General features: G+C 43.7%; 4 protein-coding genes and 1 non-coding gene across 11 annotated transcripts; 3 read left to right on the top strand and 2 right to left on the bottom strand.

Moving 5' to 3' along the window:
• Window positions 1–712: 712 nt before the first annotated feature.
• LOC147174917 (peroxisomal succinyl-coenzyme A thioesterase-like) lies at window positions 713–9632 on the bottom strand. 2 transcript variants are annotated; one of them, XM_086073008.1, is made up of 11 exons: window positions 9471–9632; window positions 7459–7687; window positions 6230–6329; window positions 5602–5789; window positions 4328–4497; window positions 2981–3100; window positions 2800–2882; window positions 2629–2722; window positions 2022–2102; window positions 1797–1938; window positions 713–940 (listed from the first exon to the last, which is right to left on the bottom strand). In XM_086073008.1, exons 2-11 carry the CDS (start codon window positions 7652–7654, stop codon window positions 840–842), a joined length of 1275 nt encoding a protein of 424 aa, XP_085929134.1. In that variant the 5' UTR covers window positions 7655–7687; window positions 9471–9632; the 3' UTR covers window positions 713–839. The 2 variants fall into 2 exon arrangements, with proteins under 2 accessions (XP_085929134.1, XP_085929135.1); XM_086073009.1 differs by lacking the exon at window positions 9471–9632 and adding an exon at window positions 8195–8253.
• Window positions 9633–11417: 1785 nt separating this feature from the next.
• kbtbd13b (kelch repeat and BTB domain containing 13b) lies at window positions 11418–12848 on the bottom strand. Its single transcript, XM_086072694.1, has one exon. The coding sequence runs from the start codon at window positions 12846–12848 to the stop codon at window positions 11418–11420; it is 1431 nt and encodes a 476-aa protein (XP_085928820.1).
• A 769-nt stretch (window positions 12849–13617) lies between these two features.
• Window positions 13618–13691, top strand: trnan-guu (transfer RNA asparagine (anticodon GUU)). Its single transcript has one exon. It is a non-coding gene; the product is annotated as a tRNA-Asn (tRNA).
• An 881-nt stretch (window positions 13692–14572) lies between these two features.
• Window positions 14573–17729, top strand: LOC147174920 (serine/threonine-protein kinase pim-3-like). The gene is made up of 6 exons (XM_086073726.1): window positions 14573–14816; window positions 14999–15108; window positions 15709–15759; window positions 16100–16463; window positions 16673–16849; window positions 16970–17729. The coding sequence occupies exons 1-6, from the start codon at window positions 14747–14749 to the stop codon at window positions 17140–17142; spliced, it is 945 nt and encodes a 314-aa protein (XP_085929852.1). The 5' UTR covers window positions 14573–14746; the 3' UTR covers window positions 17143–17729.
• A 615-nt stretch (window positions 17730–18344) lies between these two features.
• On the top strand, window positions 18345–22796 carry ftsj1 (FtsJ RNA 2'-O-methyltransferase 1). Of its 6 annotated transcripts, none has more exons than XM_086073310.1 (11): window positions 18345–18401; window positions 18825–18963; window positions 19151–19220; window positions 19295–19406; window positions 19740–19818; window positions 19901–19953; window positions 20036–20089; window positions 21105–21207; window positions 21298–21381; window positions 22029–22132; window positions 22205–22796. In XM_086073310.1, exons 2-11 carry the CDS (start codon window positions 18843–18845, stop codon window positions 22364–22366), a joined length of 942 nt encoding a protein of 313 aa, XP_085929436.1. In that variant the 5' UTR covers window positions 18345–18401; window positions 18825–18842; the 3' UTR covers window positions 22367–22796. The 6 variants fall into 6 exon arrangements, with proteins under 6 accessions (XP_085929436.1, XP_085929435.1, XP_085929433.1 ...); XM_086073309.1 differs by having other exon boundaries at window positions 18361–18700; XM_086073307.1 differs by having other exon boundaries at window positions 18361–18700; window positions 18828–18963.
• The last annotated feature ends 65 nt before the right edge of the window (window positions 22797–22861 follow it).

Consider the following 22861-nt stretch of genomic DNA (forward strand, 5'->3'; position numbering starts at 1 on the left):
AGCTCTGCCGGATTTTCGGGCCACTTTCCCAACCGGCTTGACCTCTCACATCTACTGGCTCTTATAGATTCTCAAAGATGCCTACGTGCATGTGTGTGTGTGTGCGTGCGTGTGCGTGTGTGTGTGTGTGTGTGTGTGTGTGTGTGTGTGTCCATGCAGATAACGAGCTCTCATTAACTAATCAGGGAAACCTGAAAGAGGGCCGGACGTTCACATGTGACCTTTAGTGTTAATCCAGATCCAATTTTTTTTTTTTTATCGATTGTGAAGTTAAACCCCCTGCATTCAATGCAATATAATCTTTAAATAATACAGAGGCTTCTGGGAATTAATAAAATAAAAAAATAAAAAATGTAAACTTTATTTATATTTATATATTTATAGTAAAAAATTTAAATAAAGATAAATCTTGAAATAAATAAAAAATACATATATAAGTAGAATTTAATTTAGTATATTTAGCTTAAGTTTGCAACAGCAGAGCCCCTAACAAGACACGCTTAGGACCGCCCCCTCATTTGAATAACATTTCGACCTGACAGAGCGTCTGCAGCATGAAATAAATAACTCTGAGAGAAGAGCATTTTTTTTTATTAGATGATTTTTAATTCTATTTATATATATTTATTTTTGTATTTATTTCTACATTTAATTTTATATAGATTTGTTATATATACACATAGATATATACATACACACACACACACACACATTGTTATATAATTTTTGTGTATTTAATTTTTTGAATTATACTTTTGATATCCGTTTTTATTTTCACTTGTATTCATTTATTTATTTTTAAATGAATTTTTTGGGCCCTCCATATCCGTGTTGTGTCTTCAGGCGTACAAATGGCGACGCAGGAAGTCCAAGGTTTTCTTCCAGGCATCTTCCTGAGCGACGGAATGCGCCGCACACTCGCCTCCCCACAAAGCCGTGACTGCAAACACACAACGACGCCCCACAATTACAAAGTACTATAAATGTCTGAAATATGTCTCACGTCGTACAGCGAGACCTCCCCCAAGGCCTGTCTATCATCTTTGTAAAGTGTCGGACTACCGGTTCTTCCTGGTTCATGAAGGACGACACATTTTGATTTCGGAAAGAGGGGGACCAAAACATGAAGCAGGAAAAGACAAGGATTATGGATTAGGATGTGAACCAGGACATCAACCAAGTCATGGTCTGACTCGAGAACCACAAACCCGACGCAAGGCATGAACCAGGACATAGACCGTGATACTGGTGCATCAGGAACAGACACAAGAACCAATAATGGACAAAAAAAACAAGGACATGAACCAGGACATGTACAGTTGACCTGGACTAAGACCAGGGTAAGAACAAAATACATGGACTAGGACATTAACTAATTCATGGATCAGGCATGTAAAGAAGACATAGATCAGGAAATAATTCAAGACATGAACCAGGACTAGGACAAGACATGAAGAAAGACTTAGACCAGGACTGCGACATGGACCAGAACATGTAGGGAGGACATGAACCAAGGCATAAATCAAGATGTGGACCACAACCAGGACATGAACAAGAGGCCAGAACAGGAATTAGGAAATGAAACAAGATACGGACCGGGACATGTCCAGAAGAAAATTGACCAGGACGTAATCCAAGACATTGAACAGGACATAAATTAGAACATGAACCAGGACACAAAGACATGAACCACGACATTGACCAATAAATGAAACAAGACATGGACATGAACAAAGACATTGCACCAAGTGATGGACATGGACCAGGACCAGGACCAGAACACAACCCCAACTTACACTTGTCTCGACTGCCTGCAGATCGAAATGCGCTGGCTCTGGTGTGTGGCGAGTACGGAGGCTCCAGCAAGTGTCCTGCGTTAGGGTAGGACAGGACGGTCAGCAGGTGGACATTTCCCGCACGCTCCATCATCTCCTTCATCTGGAACACAAACCAGTTGTTTTTCCATCTTAACAAGCGCAATATCGATTTTGGAATCCCATCATTGAACTTGTGCTCCTCACATCCTCGGCGGACTCGATGGCGGGCCAGTTCTGGTCATCCTCGCCTGCAACCACCAAGAGAGGACACTGCACACGTCCCATCTAACCAAACAGAAACAGATTCAGGACCAGGATATGGATCAGGACATTGAACAGAACCAGGACATAGATTGATACGGATCAGGATCAAGGCATGGACAGACAAGAACCATGATCAGGACCAGTGCCAAGACATGGATGAGGACCAGAGCCCGGTCAGAGAACAGGACATAGACCAAAGATTTAAAAAAAAAAAAAACAGAACCAAGGAAAGGGCCTGGTCATGGCCCAAGACATAAACCACGACCAGGACATAGACTTGACTATGACATAGCACAGGACATGGACCAGAACCAAGACACATACCAGGGCCGAGACATAAACCAAGTTCATGACATGGACCAGAACTAGGACATGGGCCAGGAAAGGAACAAAGGAAGAAGAGAAGGACATACAACAATCAAGACATGGCTGTGGACCAGAACCAAAACAGAGAACAAGGACAGGGAGCAGGACCATGGAATCGACCACGTAGGCTGGCACATGCTTTGGACCAGGATATGGACCAAAAGCAGAACTCGGAACTCACGTCCACTTTGAAGGCGGGGTCAGTTGGGATTGGCAGCAGCAAGTTCCTCATGATGGTCTGGTCCATGTCGTTCAGCTGAATCTTGTGCCCGTTCCTAATTGGACGACAACCATGAGGAGGGACATCGCGCCTTCGCAAGAAAATGGCGGAAGTTACGATGGTGAATGTTACTGATCAAAGTAAGAAAAAATGTCCGCCATGGTTCCTTCCGCGGGCTGCACGTGACTTCCACTGATGGCCACCGCACACGTGGGCTGTAACACACATACATACAAAATGTGCTTGTATACACACAAAATACTACACACGCACACACACAGCGTCATCCCGTGTGACGTCATCTGTGCGCTACCTTGACGATGTGTGAGTAGGCGGCCATCTTGAGCGTAACGCTGACTCCAAAGGAGAGCCCCACCATGGCCACCCGATGGGCCAGCACCGCAGGGTGCTGCTGCAGGAACGTGAAGGCCCTCTGTGTGCATACAATGTGATGTCATCGGTTGCCATGGTAACACACAAACACGAGCTTATTGCCACAGAGCATGTCATGTGAATCCATTTGTCAACCACATAACGTAATGCTATGCTGTTGTTAGCTTGTTAGCAAAAGTTATAATATTTATGTGACTAACGTGAGGCTTAGGTCCAGGACCAGGATCATGATCAGGACCGGGTCCACGACATGGACAATAATTGGAACCACAAATGGAAGGAAAGACACGAATGTTCTACTGTTGCTAGCTCGTTCAGTATGCTAATAATGTGAAACCTACTGTAGGTCCATGACATTCAACAAAACTAGGTCATAGATGGACCAGGAACTAGCATATGGAACAGAACAATGACATGGATGGACCAGGACCGGGTTATGGACTAGAACCAGAACCGCGACTAAGACGTTTGTCAAACGATGCACTGTTGTTAGCTTATTTGCAAAAAAAATATGTTTTGATACTACTGTGAGACTTATGTCCAGGACATGACCAGAATCAGGAACAGAACTGGGACATGGATGGATCAGGACCAGGCGCATGATCAGGACCAGGTCCAGGACATGGACCATAATATGAATCAGGACATTTGTCTAACGGTATGGTGTTGTTAACTTGGGTGGACAAGGTTCAAGAACAATAATCTGGAACAGGAGTAGGACCAGTTCCAAGTCATGTACGAGAACCAGACCTAAGGGATTTGTCAAACGGTGTACTGTTGTTCGCTGGTTAGCAAAATGATAATGTTATGCTACTAACATGAGACTTAAGTCTAGGACCAGAATCAGGACCAGGAACTAGAATAAGAAAGACATGGAACAGAACTGGGGCATGGATGGATCAGGACCGGTTCCAGGACATGGACCATAATCAGAACCAAGACATTTGTCGAGCAGTCCGGTGTTGTGAGTTCAATCACCAAAATACCAATGCTATGCTAGTAAGAGGAGACCTACTGTAGGTCCACGAAATGTAACAGATCCATGCCATGAAAGGACAAGGACCAGGACTAAAACAAGGAGTAGGACTCAGTCCATGTACATGGCATGAACCGGAATCAGAATCGGAACTTAGACATTTGTCAAACTGATCGCTGATGTTAGCTCATTCATTAGCATAGCAATATGTTACTAATGTGAGGCCTCGGTCCGGGACATATATCAGAACCAGCACCAGTAAGCAGAATCAGGACATGGAAGAGACTTTACCTCAAAGTAGGTGTTGTCCACCATCTTGCCGGTCTCCATGGCGATTTTGGGGGTCATGTAGTCCAGAGCCAGCGCAGCAAAGCCATGCGAGGCAAACAGCGATGCTCGGTACTCCACGAGCTGGCCCGCGCCACCCCACAGGTCCATTACGGCAGGGAATGGTCCGGGGCCTGGTAACCGTTTTTTGGACAATGGGTGACTGAACAGGACATTTCAACATGATGTCAACCCCACTTCCAGGTGGCAGTAGCCCAGATGACACCATTTTTACCACGATTACTCATTCTTAACTTTGAGGTCTGTGGTATGACTGATACGAGATCTGTTTCAAGACTGACGGCTGCCCTTGGACACGGGACAAGACGTGAGTTGTGATGAGTCGAAACAGAAGTGACAAATCCAGTTCCTGAAAGTAGAAACCCTGCCACAGTTTGACTTTAGCCGCTGATGCTAGCTCGCTAACTAGCGAGCTAGCTAGCGCCCTAGGAGGTAAATGAGTGCCATGGGAGCTAGCTAATGTTGAATTATTAACATTGTTTTTCAGTTTCAATTTATATTTTAACCGTTTTGGATATTAGTTAGAAAGATATAAATATAAGACAACAGTTAATTCATATGTTAAGCCAATCTATAGTCCTTTGTTCTCTTGCCTGGGAAAGAGAAGGGTAACAGGTTTCTTTTCTAAGGGGAGTATAGTTTGTACCAGTCTCAGTCGCTCGAAGAGAGTCCAAGGACAGGCTGATTTATTATTGTTCAAGTCTAATCTGATTTGTACTCATGGGAATTTGCCCATGGGAGGGGAGAGGGAAATTTTTCGTATTCACTGAGTTTCAATAAATAACTGTGTGCGAGAGGAGGAGGCACACACAATCTGAACGGAACACGGCTTGAGTGTCTTCATTTTGTGTGATCAGAAGCTTCTGAATAATTATAATACCTTTGCAAAGGGACTTCTTCACCAGAATCTCACCATTCAGTAAATTGAACACGCAAAGAGTACAATAATAAAATTGTCTACTCTATCACTAACTAGCACCTGGGGCTAAAGCCAAACTGTGGCATGGTTTCTACTTTCTGGACCTGGATTTGCCACCTCTGCGAGTTCATTCGCCACTCCTACAGCCGCCCTGTCCTTTGGTATTTATTTTCAAAACATGGTCAGAGATCGTCTCCCACTTTTCTCCTAGCAAGAAGCACCCTGGCATCCATTGTTTACAAACATGATGAACCAGTCCAGTCTAGTAGTGATTTGGATTGTCGTGCTGGTACCGTACCTGCGGGCATGAAGAGGGTCGCCGTCAGTTCGTGGTCCGTGACGGGGATCCTGCGGACACCGGGCGCCATGTACCAGCGCTCCACCGGCTGGGACGCCAGCGGAACCTGATCCGTGAAGTCTGTGATGTGGTTCTGGTAGACCGAGATGGTGAACTCTATGGGGGTCAGAATGTTCTTCTTCCTCATCCTGGAGATGACACATGGTTAGCCCCCTTCATCGCCGCCTGACTTTTTTCCTATGTGGCAGGAACCAGGGCTGGACTGGCACAGAAAAATCAGCCCTGGCATTTTGACTTGAGCCCACCAGCCCGGCCCGGCCCGACTGCTGACCAAACCTGTCTTAAACATTGTTCTACCACTGATATTTTGACTGATGTGGGTTCAGTTTGCTGTCTATATTCAAAATGGATTAATGGACTCTTAAGAGCCTCTAAATTGTGGGCCAGTCTCTTGGGCTAAAATGGAGGATAATAATGACTAAAAAAACACAGCATGGGTCCCAAAAGACGCCGGCCCACTTGGCATCTGCCCTATCTTCGGAGGGTGGTACCAGAGCCGTGTATGCACGACGAGGGAGGAATTTTATGCAATCTCTGCGTGAAAGTGGCTACGAACGTGGTTGTCTACCTGAGTCCAGGTTTGCTGCCTGGAACTGGTTTGATGCTCCACAAAAGACCCATCTGCTCCACCCCGGTGTACGTCCCACCCAGGCTGGGATCCTCGGATACTGCAAAGCAAAGACCACGGCTGTAAAATTGCAGTAAAAATCCTACAACCAATGTGGGGTTCAAGGTTATTTTAGTTAACAAAACTCACGGAACCAAACTAACTTAAACTACATTTTATGTTTACAAAACTAACTAAAACTATAATTAGAGCAAAAATGTCCTTCGTTTTAGTCTTTTTACTTAATTTAATGCATGAGCCTTTTGGGATGATTTTAAATGTGATTTTAAGTAGATTTATTTTGATATTAACTGGAATAAGGACGTTGGAAAGTGCGTCACGCAGAAGTGATGTCATTGAGCAGCAGCCAACAGAAAAGCACCTTCAGATGACGTCGTTCCTAAGCCACAATTTGACGTCTTTGACTTTTGGCTCCAATAGCTCGGCTTGCCTGCTTTTTCATTTAACTAGGTAAGAAATGCACTTTTTTCATTTTACCTTGGTGTTTTTTAAATATTGTGCACAGGTAATACAAAAAAAAAGCTCAAACTAATACTAAAACTAAACATTAAAAAAAAACTAACAGAACCACCCTGATTAAAACTAATTAAATTTAAAAAACTAAACTTAAAACAAAATCAAAGCTACCTAAAATGAGAATTCCAAAACAACCCAACAATGGCCTCGACATAACATAATGGTCATTTTTTACCTTGGTGTTTTTTAAATATTGTGCACAGGTAATACAAAAAAAAAGCTCAAACTAATACTAAAACTAAACATAAAAAATAAAAAATAAACTAACAGAACCACCCTGATTAAAACTAATTAAATTTAAAAAACTAAACTTAAAACAAAATCAAAGCTACCTAAAATGAGAATTCCAAAACAACCCAACAATGGCCTCGACATAACATAATGGTCATTTTTTACCTTGGTCTTTTTTAAATATTGTGCACAGGTAATACAAAAAAAAGCTCAAACTAATACTAAAACTAAACATAAAAAAAAAAAAAACTAACAGAACCACCCTGATTAAAACTAATTAAATTTAAAAAACTAAACTTAAAACAAAATCAAAGCTACCTAAAATGAGAATTCCAAAACAACCCAACAATGGCCTCGACATAACATAATGGTCACATTCCCGGACCATTGATGTCATATTCCAGAAAAGCCCCCCAACATACCGTTGAGGGAGCCTGCGGCATCCGTCAGGTAGTGAGCAAAGGCCTCCCACCCGTGTCCGTCCTCGCAGCGGTGGAAGGCGCGCAGGGTGAGCCGGGCTCCAGGGGGCGCACTCTGCACCAGGATGGCCAACTTGTCGTCCACCTGGCCTCGGGACGGACGAAGCGACAGCTGGACGCTGCGATGCCGACGCGACATGACGACCTCCCACACGATGAGCGACGAGTGCCTCTGGAATGTGCGGAGGAGGTTCGAGTTTGAAAAAGTTTGTCATTCTACAAGAATAGTGGAATTTTTCGTTCCGATTTAAGTTGGAAGAGTATCGGTGAGGACTTATTTTGAGATGAAAGAAGTCATACTACAAGATTAAATTCTGAGCCAATATTTAGAAAACAAAAACAGCCTTGATATCGGCTTTGAGTGATTGAGGGACGGCTCCAGTGTTCGTTTTCTCTCAACAATAAATAAAACGCTGAAGGAGCTAAATTGCGACTACACAGATTTCTGTCGCCATCCCTGGAGTGTGCGTCCAGGTACTTTGCCTAAATTCCATTTTTATATTCTGACTCGATGATTCTAATCTGTTTGAAGTTTGATTGCGTTTCGCATCATCCTTCCAATCCTGCATTTACGTGAAACGCGCCCTAAAACAAAGGACCATCACAGATTTACACAAGCAAAGATAAACAAAAGCGATTAAATATGTAGTGCATAAAAGTTATACAATATAAGACTTGCCTTGCCTGCTTCGCTGAGTTCAATGCAGCAAGTGAACACTGAAGTTGATGTTTAACAGGCAGACTGAAGTTCACTTTTATTGTGAAGGGTCAGAGTGCGCAAAGGTGAGTGCAGTCACGTGGCTTCATTCATGTGTTGGTTTTGTCCTGGAATGTTACTTGCAATCATTTTGCTGTATTTGACCAAAAATGTGTTGATTTAAATAAAATGAATGTATTCATTTTTAATTAGTTAATTTATGTTATTTATGCTATGTTAGATTTATGTTATTTAATTTTAAAAAAAAATGTTTTTTTGTGTGACAGTGTGTAGAACTTAGTGCCATCTAGAGGTAAACTAACAGAATGCACCGATCTAAGTTTGAAAGATACACTCGAAAAACAGGTGGGTCAAAAATGTACCGATCCTCTACTTGGGTCAATTTGACCCAACTTTGAGTCAATAAATGAGGACTTTAAGGGTAAAAACAACTCATAAATATTGGTCAGATCCTTTACAAAAATATGGCGTCATTTTGTGTAAAGCAACCCAGAAAGTTGGGTCAAATTCACCCATAAAGTGGATCGGTCCATTTTTTTTTTTATCCATTATTGATTTACTTTTGACCCAACTGTTTTTAGAGTGTAATTATGCATTTTGAAGCATGCGCACTACGGTGCCTCAGAGAGAACCCACTTCGCAAACCTGCCACCGAGATTCACAAAGTTCTTCCGAAATCCGGAGCAGATAGATGACGGCGAAACATGTCAGCCTTCTGCGAGGCACAATGCGAGTAATTAGCGATTATTCGACCTATGATTATATTTTTTTAAATGTACGTTTCGTGTTTTCACAGTTTTTTTTTAATAAACACTGGAAAATTTGAAAAATTCTACATAATGTCCCTTTAAACTAACAATTTTAAATTAAAAGCCAAACTATTGTAAAACGATTTAATTAAATCATTGCTTAATTAATTTTGAATTATTCAACTGAAAATACATTAATTATTGGATGAAAGCAAACAATTTTTCATGAAATGCAAACAAAACAAAAATAATAATTAGTAAATTAATTACAACTACTTTTGAATACTAAATATGACAGTATCTTATAATTATCATTTTAATTTTATTATTAATCTAACAATCTAAGCTGTGAAATTGAGTAGCATCCAGGGCTACTTGAGTGAGTTTGAAAAAGTTGCCCTGGAGTGCAAAACTTGTCCGCAGCCTGACTTGTTTTGTTTTTACGCTAACTTCCGCTAATGACGCGTGCGTCACACGACCAGACTTACCGGAAGCACAAAGAGCTGTATGGTGGTCTTCGCTTCGTGTTCTTCTTTGTCGGTCAACGAGCTCAAACCACCAAACACGACCGCGACGCTTTGTGGACTTCCCACTCGGCGTGTCAGTCCGTCCAATGTTTGTCTGTCTGTCTCCAGACTCCACCCACAACATTTCGCCGTTCAAGTCGACACTGACCACGGAGCAGTCCGTGAACACATTTCATTTATAATGCAGTAAGTGACACGGACACGAGATGGCGGCAGAGAAACGTCATTGGCTCCAAAAAGGAAGTTTTTTGTTTTGTTTTTGTTTTTATTCAGAATTTCAAATTCAAACAATTAACTTAAGGCACACATTGCCATAGAACATTGCACCGTTGAAACAGAATCAAGAAATAAAACAAAATAAAAAATAAAGGAAAAGAGAAAATTATATAAAACAAAAATATATTGCGAGGATCTCATTCCAGAAGAGCAAAACGGTCCACTAAAATAAATAAATAGCGTCTTAGCATCCAAAAAGCTTTTTAGAGGTTTTTGCAACCAAAAAAAATCAATCTGCGATGACCAACCCAGCCATCAAGATTAAGATTCACTGATTGTCACACCCACCTAAGTAGGGCAAAATTCATCCTGCACATTTGACCCACCCCCTGAGAGAGCGGTGAGCAGCAGCAGCAGCAGCCGCGCTCAGGAATCATTTGGTGATCTAACCCCCCAATTCCAACCCTTAATCCTGAGTGTCAAGCAGGCAGGCAAATGAGTCCCATTTTCAGTCTTTGTATGACCCGGCTAGGGATTGAACCCACAGCCCCCAGTCTCAGGGCGGACATTCTACCACTAGGCCACTGAGCTGGTAGTGAGTAGTCATCCACTTTGGGAGAAACACACCGACGACCCATTTTGCGTCACACGGGTTGCTTTTGTTGTCCGTGCATGTCGGATTATTTGATTGATCGTTTGTCCAAAGTGTTTGGGTTGTTGGTAGCCAGCGCAGGAATATCCACACGGATTCACTCATTTAGTAACAAAATCTGAGTGACGACCGGTCCAGACTGACTCTAACCAGTCTTTCAACTGAAGTCAACACGGATTGCACAATATCGTCCAGATCACGACGTGGATAAAAACCGTGTCAAGGGATCAAGACTGGTTAGCCGGCACACAAACAAGCCCAAATCTTGGCTTTGGGTTTTGATGAGTTATTAACATTGTTTTTTTTTAGTTTTAATTTATATTTTAGCCGTTTTGGATTTAGTTATAGCAGTATGGCTCAATGAATAGAATTGTATTCTTATCTGTGTTACTTTCATGAGAGAAAGGGCAACGGGTTTGTACATTTGCTATCTTTAATGGGAGGGCCGGTCTCTGCCGGTCGGAAGAAGGGAGTCACAGGCTTATTATTATTGTTTTTCTCTAATCTGATTTATACCCATGGGAACAGATTCTCTTGTATTCACTGAGTTGTAACCAAATGTACTGTGGGCTGATGGGCGGAGACATTTCGTATTCGCCCACTTTTTAATAAATAAGGATGTGACGGAGAGACGGTCACAGAACCTGATAGAACACGGCTTCAGTGTCGTCAGCCTTTTGTCATCAGAAGCTTCTGATAATTATTTACCTTTGCAAAGGGACTTCTTCACCAGGATCTCACCATTCAGTTAATTGAACACGCAAAGAGTACAATACTTAATATTGTCTACTCTAACAGTTTCTTTCCAGGTCTTCCTGTGGTTCGTGGCACACGCCAGCGGGGTGATCCTCAGATCAGACAAGAGAACAGTTGAGGGTGAAGTAAGCCATTGGGGAAAAAACTGTGGCGAGCACAGAAAAGGGATCGACCAAGGACCCGGGAAGTTTTATGACATCCTGTTTGGCATTATGGACACAACATCCTTGTGCTCCACCAATCAGTGGCGTCCCATCAATCATTAAAAAAAGCAAACGTGTCAATCATTTTTGGACCATTGGCAGCCTGAGCAAGAACGTCCGGACTGATCCACTCCGTGGGAAACCTTTCATCTGGCGTCGGGGTTTCCAGCTCTTCTGGTGGACGACGTACTCCAGCGTGGCGCTCCTGTTGAGCGTGAAGACGGAGTCGCTTCGAACCACGGCGGTGAAGAGCGAGCCCTTGCTGTTGCCGAAGCGTCCCGGCAAAGCGCTCCACTGGCCCGTGCTCAGGTTGTAGCAGTCCATCATGCACCTGAGGAAGTCGTCCGACGGCCCGTTGCGCATCACGTACAGGTCGTCCCTGTGGCCCACCATGCAGTGGCCGTAGCTCTGCCGGCGGATCAGGCTGGTTACCAGACGCCACTCGTCTGTACTTGGGACGTACTCGTGGATCTCGGTGGTCTCCATGGGTCGCCACGAGCACGCAAAAATCCTCCCTGCGGCTTTGGTGCAGGCCAGCCCCGCCGCTGGTCTCGGCAGGTGTGCAGCAAACCTCCACCTGCCGGTCCCGACTTCCAATATTTCCACCGATGACATCACCGTCCGCCGGTACTCTCCCCCGATGGCGTAGAGGCGGCCGTCTTGTCCCACGAGGCTGAAGTTGAAGCGCGGCTGGGTCGGACCCGCCATCTCGGTCCAGACATTCTTGTCGGCGTTGTAGCAGAAGCATGCATCAACAACGTCTTTGCAGACGCCGCGGACACCGCCGACGACGTAGAGCTTGTTGTCCAAGACCGTCACGCCCGCCATGGCGGTGCTGGCCTCCAGAGGGAGATCGGTCAGAGTTTTCCACGCGTTCCCGCTTTCATCCAGGTAGCAGACCGTCCTGGAGGCGGCGTGGACACTTTCGCTCACGCCGCAGGTGACGTGGGCGCCGACGGCCACGAAAGCGCTCGGGTTAAGCGATTCCACAAAGGAAATCAGTTCTGCCGGCAAAGTCCGCCGGACTTCAGCCTCTATGTCGACGTACATATTCCGAATGTACAAGGCGGCGGCGTGGTAAAGCTCCAGCAGGCCGAACGTGGCCGCCGTGTGGACCATAAGCAAGCAGTTGTCGGAGTCGACCAGCTCCACCAGGTGCCTGGTGAGTGGCGCCGCCTGCAGGAAAGCGGCGCATTGGATGGCCTCCACGATGTCGTCGGCATCCAAACCGGGTGCCTCGCCTCGCATGACTGCCAAGGCGATGAAGAAGCCACGAGCGCGCAGACACTGGAGACGGATCTCCGCTTGGCGACACTCCCTCATCCCAGAGCGGTAGAGCGCGCCAAAGTAGTCGCAGCTCTGGACAAGGAGATTCTTGTCCTCGGAAAAGCGAGTGTCCTCCACCACTACCGTCAGCCTGGCGGCGGCGGGGCAGCGGAGCCGGCCATCTCGATCGGAACCCGAGTCAACTTTGCCGTTGGTGTCTGGAGATTTGCTGCTGCGCAACGACATTGAGACAGCCTCAAGGAAATCCGAGTGGCTGGGAAGCTTTCCGAACTGCTTCACTCCGACAGGAGACCGCGTTTTAAAATAGAGTCGCTAAACATAGATGACAACACCTGAGCGGAGTCACATTTGCAACGCTCGCGGGTCACATTGTCACCACTCTGACCAGTGGCCAATCCTTGTGTGAAAAAGGCCACATTGGATTTTGCACATGAACAGATGGGTCATTTGTAGATTGATTGTAGAATCAATAAATAAAATGTGTATTAAAATAGTTCATTTAAATACAACAATCATGCATTATTTACAATAAATTCAAATATTAGAACAAAAATAACACCTTTTACTCATATTTTGTATTTATTGTAAAATTGTTTACTTGAGCAGTTAAAGGATAATTTAGGCAATTTTTTTATAGCCAATTTAATTTGAAATAATTAACCAAATATCTCATCAAAATAAAAAATAGAATTAAAAAATAATATTTAGTTTTTCCTATTTTATGGAGAAAAAAATTATTTAACGATAAATGAAAATGGTTCGTTACAGTATTAATGTATAATTTTTTTTAATTGGAAACGCTTAACTTTAATCAAGTAAAATTGTTTTTTCAAATGATTATTTTTGTATTTTACGGAAAGTGTATAATGAGAATTAATGCTATTTTTTTTTGTATGTATTATATTTCGATGATTAGAAATGTGTAACCAATCGTTTTAGCTCACCTGGCGTCACAGCTATAAAAGGCACGATCGTGGTGACGTTTCACAACAGTGTCTCCGTGGCGCAATTGGTTAGCGCGTTCGGCTGTTAACCGAAAGGTTGGTGGTTCAAGCCCACCCGGGGACGCGTTTTGCTTTTTGATCTTTTTTAAAGTATGGTATTAACGCGACATTGATTGTGGTTCACAACTTTGACGTTTTCAACGAAAATCGTTATTTTGGAGTCTCCGGGGCGCTGCGGATCAAACAGCGTGTATCGCCTGAAGCGATTCTGCTCTGACAGTTAATTTGTATCGGTTAGGAGATAACGCTAATAAATTGTGTGCTTTCTTTACATTCTTTTCTGTTCTGTTTGGTGCGATAAAAATCGCTTCCTGTGCTTTCCTTCGCTTCCGCATTGAAAGCGCTCATCCCAAATGTTATCACCTGGAATTGGGCAAACGTGCTACAAGAGATGCCGCGCGAACGTTAATATCTGTCCTATTAACCCATTATCCCGATAAAATGACACGTTAACCAGTCTTGATATTGAGAAATACTTGCTTTTAAATTCAAAGCATAATAATAATGGCCTAATATGTTTCACATTTAGTGCCCTCACTGTGCTGATTGTTATTTATTTCTTTTTCTTTCTTTCTTTCTTTCTTTCTCTCTCTCTCTCTTTCTTTCTTTCTCTCTCTCTTTCTTTCTTTCTTTTGTTTTTTTTATGTCCCGACGAGCGACGACTCACGTTACCGTTTTCCGGGATAACCCTGCGCATAACCGAATACGTAAAAGTAGTCCGTTTTTTCCCTCGTCGACAAAAGTAAGTTATATTGTATCAACAGTCGGCGGGAGTATCGTATGATCAACTAGCATCATGAAAACACTCATATTTTTTTTCATATAATGTTTTTAAGCATGTAGGGAAAAATCCACAATTTTGGAGCATCGCGCGCAGGCAGTGGCGGATGGATACTTGTGTTTAAAACGATGCATTAATTTGAAACTCCTCCTTCAGGTCGCCGGGCAATGCGGCCATATGAGTGGCGCGCTTCTACAAATATGGCCGACACGAGACTACACATTCGTGGCGTTTTGTTTTTATTTCGGCCGTGAGGGCGACCGAGACTTCCTCAGCTGCTCGGGAGTCTTTGAGGCGTTTGTAACTCCACACACGAGAAGCTCGGCCGCGGAGTAATAATGCTGCTCTCCAAACTGAACTCCAGCGTGGCGTGTAGCGTGGAGCTGCCGCCCATCAAAGCACAACAAGGTAAACGACAACGTTTTTCTTACGTCACGTTACAACTTCAAAATTAGATTTATCGATATTACTTCGTGTTTGTTTTTTTTGTCGTCCTTGTGTAACGATACATGTTCACGGCATCTTATTTTCTAAGAGCTGTAAGGAATTGCTTTTAAATTCAACTTTTTTTTTTGTTTTGCGTTCCTCAGCAAAAGAGGACGTGCCGCCGTTTGAGACTGTGTACCGACTGGATTCGGTGCTGGGCAGCGGCGGCTTCGGTACCGTCTACTCGGCCGTCCGCGTGGCGGACTGCATGCCGGTAAGACCTGCTTTTGTTTTGCTCGGAAGCACGTGGGGATGGATGGATGGGGCAAGTTGGCGTTTAGCGATACGACTTCCGGTTCTGGACCTTTAAAGTAAAGCATCGTCCTGGCTCAGAAGTATCCTCGTTTTAAGCTAACACACTTGTAGTCATGTTAAATTTTCATTGAGCAGTTGAGTACTAGTAAAAACTGTAACAATCTATATTTTTCATTATAGTGGAGTCTTAACTGTTCGACGGTTTGCATTTATTCTGAAAGCAGCATTGTTTCCTGTTCGGTCTTACTTTTGTAAACTTTATCAAAGGTCATTTGTTTTCACAAAGGCGCTATACAATTATTGCGCGTTCAAATGAAACATTTATCCTGAATCTCTCGGGCCTAAATTCTACCAATGTGAGCAAGTAGAGAAATGAACACTTTTACCTAATTTGTCTGTTTTGATAATAAAATGGGCCCCTTGAGTACAAACGTTTGACTTCCCCTGTTTATGGATATCTATACACATTACGAAAACAATAAGGTGTTTGACTAACTGCCGGGTTAGACTCTGGTTATTAGTGTTTAGTTTTTAGCAGCTTGTCATTGTGTCCATGCAGGTGGCTGTGAAACACGTGTGCAGAGACAGGGTGACGGAGTGGGGCTCTTTGGTGAGTTTTTGTCAATTCAATTAAGAAAGGGAAAAAAAACAATGGTATATTAGCACTAGTGTGAATAATCCATTCAGGGAAAATGAGTTCATTGTTTTGAAAAAGTATAACGGTCGTGTGAAGTGTAAAAAATATATTATAGTAAATGTAACAATAGTATGAGTGAAGAAAAATGAGCAGTGCAGAAATATGCACAAATGTTACAGAAATTAAAAGGGACAATTAAAGTAAACCAAGTGGAAAATACACCTTTTAAAGTTCTATTATATTTGAAACCACAGCTCAAGTGCTATTTATTTACTATATTTTGTCTTTGGCCCCTTGTAAATATTTTTGCCAGTGTGGCAGCGTGGTTCCGCTGGAGATTGTGCTCCTGAAGAAGGTGGGCGAGTCGTTTGGCGGCGTGGCGCGCCTGCTGGACTGGCGGGAGCGCCCCGACGGCTGGCTGATGGTGTTGGAGCGCCCCGAATTGGGCCAGGACCTCTTTGACTACATCACGGAGCGCGGCGCCTTGGACGAGGCGGTAGCTCGCGGTTTCTTCCGCCAGGTGCTGGAGGCGGTGCGCCACTGCTACGCGTGCGGCGTGGTCCACCGCGACATCAAAGACGAGAACCTTGTGGTGGACCTGCGCACCGGCCAGATCAAACTCATCGACTTTGGATCGAGCGCGCTGCTCCAAGATGGAATTTACACAGATTTTGATGGTGAGGTTGTAACTCATTGAAGATCAAAATTTGAAGACCATTTGTTGAAGTAGCAAGAAAAGTCTTACATTTGATTGAAGGGGTATTAAAGTAGTGCTGCTCGATTTATGAAGAGTCAACTCAAGACAAATAAATTGGCAGGCTGATGGCTAGCATCTGAAAATTTCTGGATTGGGGTCAGTCGAGGTAAACGCCGATTGTATGTTTAGGTACGAGAGTGTACAGTCCTCCGGAGTGGATCCGTCTCCGCCGCTACCACGGCCGCTCTGCCACCGTGTGGTCTCTGGGGGTACTGCTGTACGACATGGTGTGTGGAGACATCCCCTTTGAGCACGACCACGACATCCTCAGCAGGCGACTGTGCTTCGTCCCCGGCGTCTCTACAGGTACCGACAAACTTCCACTCTTACCGCCACTTAAGAAAATGTTCTGAGCAGCCAGGACGTGGCCCAAATTCCACTTCCTGTTCTATACTTCACTTTACGTTTGCTCTCGTGGTGTGACAGAATGTCAGCAGCTGATTGGCTGGTGCCTCAGCCTGGAGCCGTGCGAGCGTCCGACCCTGGAGCAGATCCTCCTGCACCCGTGGGTGACGTGTAGCGGCAGCAATGAAGAGGAGGAGGACGAAGAGGAGGAAGGGGCCGTCGCATTCCTCGCGGCATCTCAGGAAAGCGTCTGATTGATCAAAAGACGAAGATTTTTCTCAGGTTTTTTATTCACGTTGTAGCAATCGTGTCCGTTCCTCACGCACGCTCAATGCAATACTTTGATAAATTTTATATATACTGTATATATTTGCATTTTATGCAACTATGCTTTGTACATTTATTTATAGAGAGAACATTCCACATTATTTATACACTTTATTTTTTTGAAAGTTTTTTGTTTTATTCTTGCCATGCTGGGCTTTTTTTGTTTTTTACTATACTACTGAAGCGTATTGATGCTGCACTAAAAAAAAGTTCAACAACACTATGTATATATCACATGTTAAAGGGTAAGTCAAACGCAATATTATTCAGAATACCGTGTTAAAATGAATGGGGGTGTTCTGAACATATTGAAAATAAAATGTTTGATTTTTACTTTAATTCAATTCATATTCCACAAATGCAATATAAATCAGAATGCTGTTTAGGCTACTGTAGAACATGTTATTGTAAATGGACTGCTTTTTTATATAGTAAGGAAATGCTTTTACTTCCCCTCTTAAGATTCATGTTTTAGCATAATATGTAAAATTACGCTTCTGTATTTTTGTTAAACTTTTTCCAATTAAACTTTTTGCATAAAAGTAATTCATCGTTGTTGGATTTCTGTTTATCAGATGATTTTGGGACTCGAGGTGGTCTACACACTGGACTGGTCATCAGCCAAACACAGCAGGGCACATATAAACAAAACATTCACACCTTTTCATCCCCAATCAAGCCAACACATTTTTGCAAGCACGGGGACTGGGGAGAATGTGCAAATGCTCCACAGAAAGACCAGAATTGTGATTCAAACCCACAACCTTAGGACTGTGAGGCAGACCTGTTAACCATTAGGACAGAGTCTGATTTCTGGATTTTCTCATTGAATATACAGGATGGACTGAAATTTACTTATCAGTACATACATTAAAAAAAAAAAAAAAAGTACACTTAGACGTATGTATTATATTTGATTTATTAAATATTGTTTATACAAGTAAAAGTTGACCGTGGGTACATCTTGTTAGTACACAATGACAAAAATGTTCTCAGTGTATGTTTTGATGTCGGCCTAATAATTCGAATTTCGTCCAGATTTTATCCCTAGTGTTATGTTTTTCCTTTTTAAAAAGTACATATTTAGTTCGGCGTTTTCGGGGCAACGTTGTCCTTTTTGAACAGGCGCGCTTGGGACACCTAAGGCGGGGGTCCGTCTACCGGAAATCAAATAGTCGCGTTTTCTGTAAGCACCTCACTTTGGAGCAACTTACGTGAATGCCGTAATATAATGACGTTATATTAGTAAACTTCGTTGCTTATTTAGTTCTGTATTTTATGTTTTGATCTGACATTTTTTGATCAGTCACAGCAAAACAGAAGAAATCTTTCGTGTGCGCTCGGCACCAAACCTAATTTTGAAAAGTAATTGAAACGTTGTACCTACTCTATAAAATTCGAAAGCTATTAATGAACTACATTAACATACATTTAGCAAAAGACTAGTTACCTGTCTTTACATCGGCCACACGTAAAAAGTCGAATGTAAGTCCTGTGTGTACATTTTGGAAATGGAATGCGTGGGAGAGTTTAACACAGTTTGTCGAGGAAAAAAATAATTTAGGAAAAAAAAAAGAGTTCGGTCGTGTAACGTGCTGATGTTGTCCAGCAGAGGAGGCTGGTCAGGATGGGTCGCTCGTCCAAAGACAAACGGGACATTTACTACCGTCTGGCCAAAGAGGAAGGCTGGCGAGCGAGGAGCGCCTTCAAGCTGCTGCAGCTCGACGAGGAGTTCAACTTGTTCACTGGTCAGCCAGTCGTTTTATCTCTACACTAAATGGATGTAATATAGAATTCCCTTTCGCAACAGTCACTTATAGGACACCATACATTTACACAGATGACATCCATACAAAACAAATATCCACAAATCAGTTTTTTTTGTGTGTGTTTTTTTAAACTTTGACTTGTTTGTTTTGTTTGTGACAACGTCAGGTGTGAACAGAGCTGTGGATCTCTGCGCAGCTCCCGGCAGCTGGAGTCAAGTTCTCAGTCGGAAACTCAGGTAGACACGATGATACTTACCACACAACAACTATTTAAGAAGATTTGAGGATTTGAAACAAGCTTGTTGTTTAGATGCCGTGGAGAGAAATCTGAAGGTGATGAAGAGGTTAAGATTGTGGCAGTGGACCTGCAGGCCATGGCTCCCCTGCCAGGAGTCACTCAAATTCAAGGAGACATCACAAAGGTGAGGATTTCATAATACAAATCATAAGAGCTTCTTATAGCCATCCAGATTTACTGTATGCATGTAACAAGCCCAAACCTCATAACGTAGTCTGATAAAAGTCTGCTAGCTCAATGCTAACACACAGTGTAAAACGCCATTGTGACAGGCTAATGAAACTAGCGTCCGTGTTGTGATTTTATAACCCTTTAAGCAGTGAATATGTGTTTACATTCCAAAGTGTAGCGCTGTTAAGCCTCCCTCTGTACTTCTCGACATGTTGCGCAATATTTTTTGGGGACGCTGTGATTGGCCACTTAGCATCACGTGACATCCTCTCTTCGGGTGTCTCAGGTGTCGACGGCCGAGGAGATCATCCGCCACTTTGAGGGCCGCCCGGCTGACTTGGTGGTGTGTGACGGCGCACCTGACGGTCAGACCCGCAGCCGCCACGCCCCCCCGCCGTTGCCGCCAAACATGCATCCCCCTCACGTGTTGTTGTTTTTGCGCCATAGTAACGGGCCTCCATGACGTGGACGAGTACATTCAGGCTCAGCTACTCTTGGCTGTGAGTCGCCAGGGTTTGTTTTACCGCAAGGATGACTGGAGTCAGTCATTTGAACAGTTTTTTTTTTCTCCCCAAACATCAGGCGCTGAACATCACCACTCACGTGCTTAAACCCGGAGGAACTTTCGTGGCTAAGGTTAGTTCAACTTGTCTTGTTCTACTGTTAACAGTGTCTAAAGGCCGAGATACACCAATCCGACGTCTGGAGTCGGACAGCGTTCTGATCAGTGTATAACATACTGTCGTGAAGTCTGGTTGAGTTGGAATACGTCGGGGGGGGTGTGGGGGCTCCAGCAAATTCGCCATGTTGATTATTATTATTTTTTTAATAGTCGCCGGTCCTCCACCTCGGACCAACGTCCTCGGAGCGTCCAAGTAAGCACAGCCAGGCGGTAGTAATTCAATCATAGCGGACAGTCCAGGTCTCCGTCAGGCAGAGGAAATCCAAGTTGTTGGAAAGGAAAAACTCCCTCAAAATATCCGTGTTGTTTTTCAATGACCGCGCATTTAACAGCGCGATCCTTGTGGGAGCAGCGGGGGGGTGCACGACCCTTCCGTCCGGCGGTTTTCGAGGAAGCTCCTTTAGAAGCTGGAGGTCGGCACCACGTCCAAAACGCGCGGAGAGGGCAGCACGGCCGAAGCTTTTCGGGTGAACCGACGATCGGTAGCAGCCAGGAGTCGACGGGGTCCAGGATTCGCCGCAACGGAGTACGTCCATGCGTTCGGGAACGAGAAGAGGACCAAGCTTGTTCCAGAGCCCGTTTTCACTTTTACCAGCTGGCCCCGCCGCGTTTACTCCGGCGCCGCTGTCAACACCGGTATGAGTTGTTTACGTTTTTATATCCCGCCCCCGTAGAGGTTGCCGGTTGCCTTAAGGAATAATGACTACCGCGGCCGATGGTACGGGGGGGGGGGATTACATCTCGCACATGCGCTGAAGGTACGTAATAGTCGTGTCGGTGCTGTGTGTATTTACGTCATTTTTCTACGCGACGTGCAGACGCCACAGGGGGATAGTCGTCCGTCACATTTGGCCGACGTCGGATTGGTGTATCGAGGCCGTAACTTGTTTTTACAATGTTCGGGAGTGCCGGGTGATATGAAAGCAAGTGACAGTGACATCATTCAAAACAAGCTTTTCTTCTGTTCAGATCTTCAGAGGCAAAGACGTGACGCTGTTGTACTCGCAGCTCAAGATCTTTTTTGTCGGCGTGACGTGCGCCAAGCCTCGCAGCAGCCGCAACTCCAGCATCGGTCCGTCGGCACTTTTGTCAACATTCAGAAGCACATTTAATTCTCTCTTTCTTTCTTTTTTTTTTATATATTCTGTCTGCTGGCGTGCAGAAGCGTTTGTGGTGTGTCAGAACTATCGTCCTCCTGAAGGTTACGTGCCCAACATGTCCAACCCTCTGCTGGATCACTCATACGGTAGGTAACTACTGTACCCACAGTTATTTATTTATTTATTCATACAAATTATTAACCACTCTAGGGTGTTGAACAGTTTGATTCTCGTCGACACGTTTGACTGCCTGCAAAATGTAAAAACTCCACCGCTTCTTGAGTCAGTGGAAGCCTCGCAGCATTATGTACCCTTAAGATTCAAGTGTGTCTGCCATTTATCTATCAGCGCAGGAAAAGAAATGGCAGGATTCCCCGATATAAATGATAGAGGATTGTATCGTACAATAGACATTTTATATTCAATCTACAGTATATATATTGTTATATTGGACAGCTCTTATGGCAACTTTATCAATGTGGGAGTTTTTTTTAAACTCCAGAAATAATGCTGTTTTTTTGATTGTTTGCTTTTTAATTCCTGAAAAGTTGTGGCTTTGGAGATGTGACGATTCTGCCAGACAATGACAATATGTTACTTGAGGAAAATCTTCTAGCACACCACCAAACAAAATGTTCACATAAAGTGGCTGCACTGTCAATCATATTTCTGACATCTGGAAGAAGAAAATTTAATTTGTTCTGCCTGACACTATACTTTGACAGACGGACAGACAATTCATTATAGATAATGTAGTCTTTAAAAAAAAAAAAAAACGTATTTATGTTAACAGATGTAGACTTCAACCAGTTGGAAGGTCCAAACCGCGTGATTGTTCCTTTCCTGGCGTGCGGAGACCTTAGCGCCTTTGATTCGGACAGAACCTACCCTCTGCAGGTGAAGCCACCACTTGATCAAAAACACTCCGTTAATGCCACAAAAACTTGACTTTGTTTCGTCTTCCTGCAGTTGGACACTGGCAAAGAGTACCAGTACACGCCCCCGACCCAGCCGCCTATTAGCCCCCCTTATCAGCAGGCCTGCCATCTCCGCAAAAACAACTTGCTCTCCAAGGAGGAGTCTCCTTCCGCAACGGGACCACAACACAGCGGAGACCAGGCCCAGGCCTAATTGACCCGGCCGAGTTTTATTAGAATCTATGGGACGAGCTTGTGTTTTAAATGTTTTTTTTTTTTTTTTTCAGGCAAGTGGTTTGTGCATCTACCACATACTACTACTTATGATTCTCGGAAATCTTGGCCTTCCTGTGTGGAGTTGGCACATTTTACCCTGTGCTTGTGGAGGTTTTCTTCAAAAACATATGTTAGGTTTATTGAATACTCTAAATTGTCTAAAGGTGTGCGTGTGAAGTCCAATTATTTGTCTATACATGCGCCAGTCAATGTCTCTAAATGTGTCCTGACAACTAGTCAAGGGTGTTTTACAGTAATTTTTTTTTTATGACTAACACGGAACAAAAATACATTTTTGGCCTTCATGTGTCAAAAAGTTGTTTCACAATGTTAGAAAGACAGATTTTTTAATAAAATGACTTGTTCTACGATGTTATAAATGCTGCAATATCCCCCCAAAAAAGGATATAATTGAAGGTCTTCCCTCTCAAGG

The sequence above is a fragment of the Leptonotus elevatus genome, chromosome 4 (genome assembly GCF_054856555.1).
Source record: "Leptonotus elevatus isolate MCC_2025b chromosome 4, RoL_Lele_1.0, whole genome shotgun sequence".
Classification (NCBI taxonomy): Eukaryota; Metazoa; Chordata; class Actinopteri; order Syngnathiformes; family Syngnathidae; genus Leptonotus; species Leptonotus elevatus.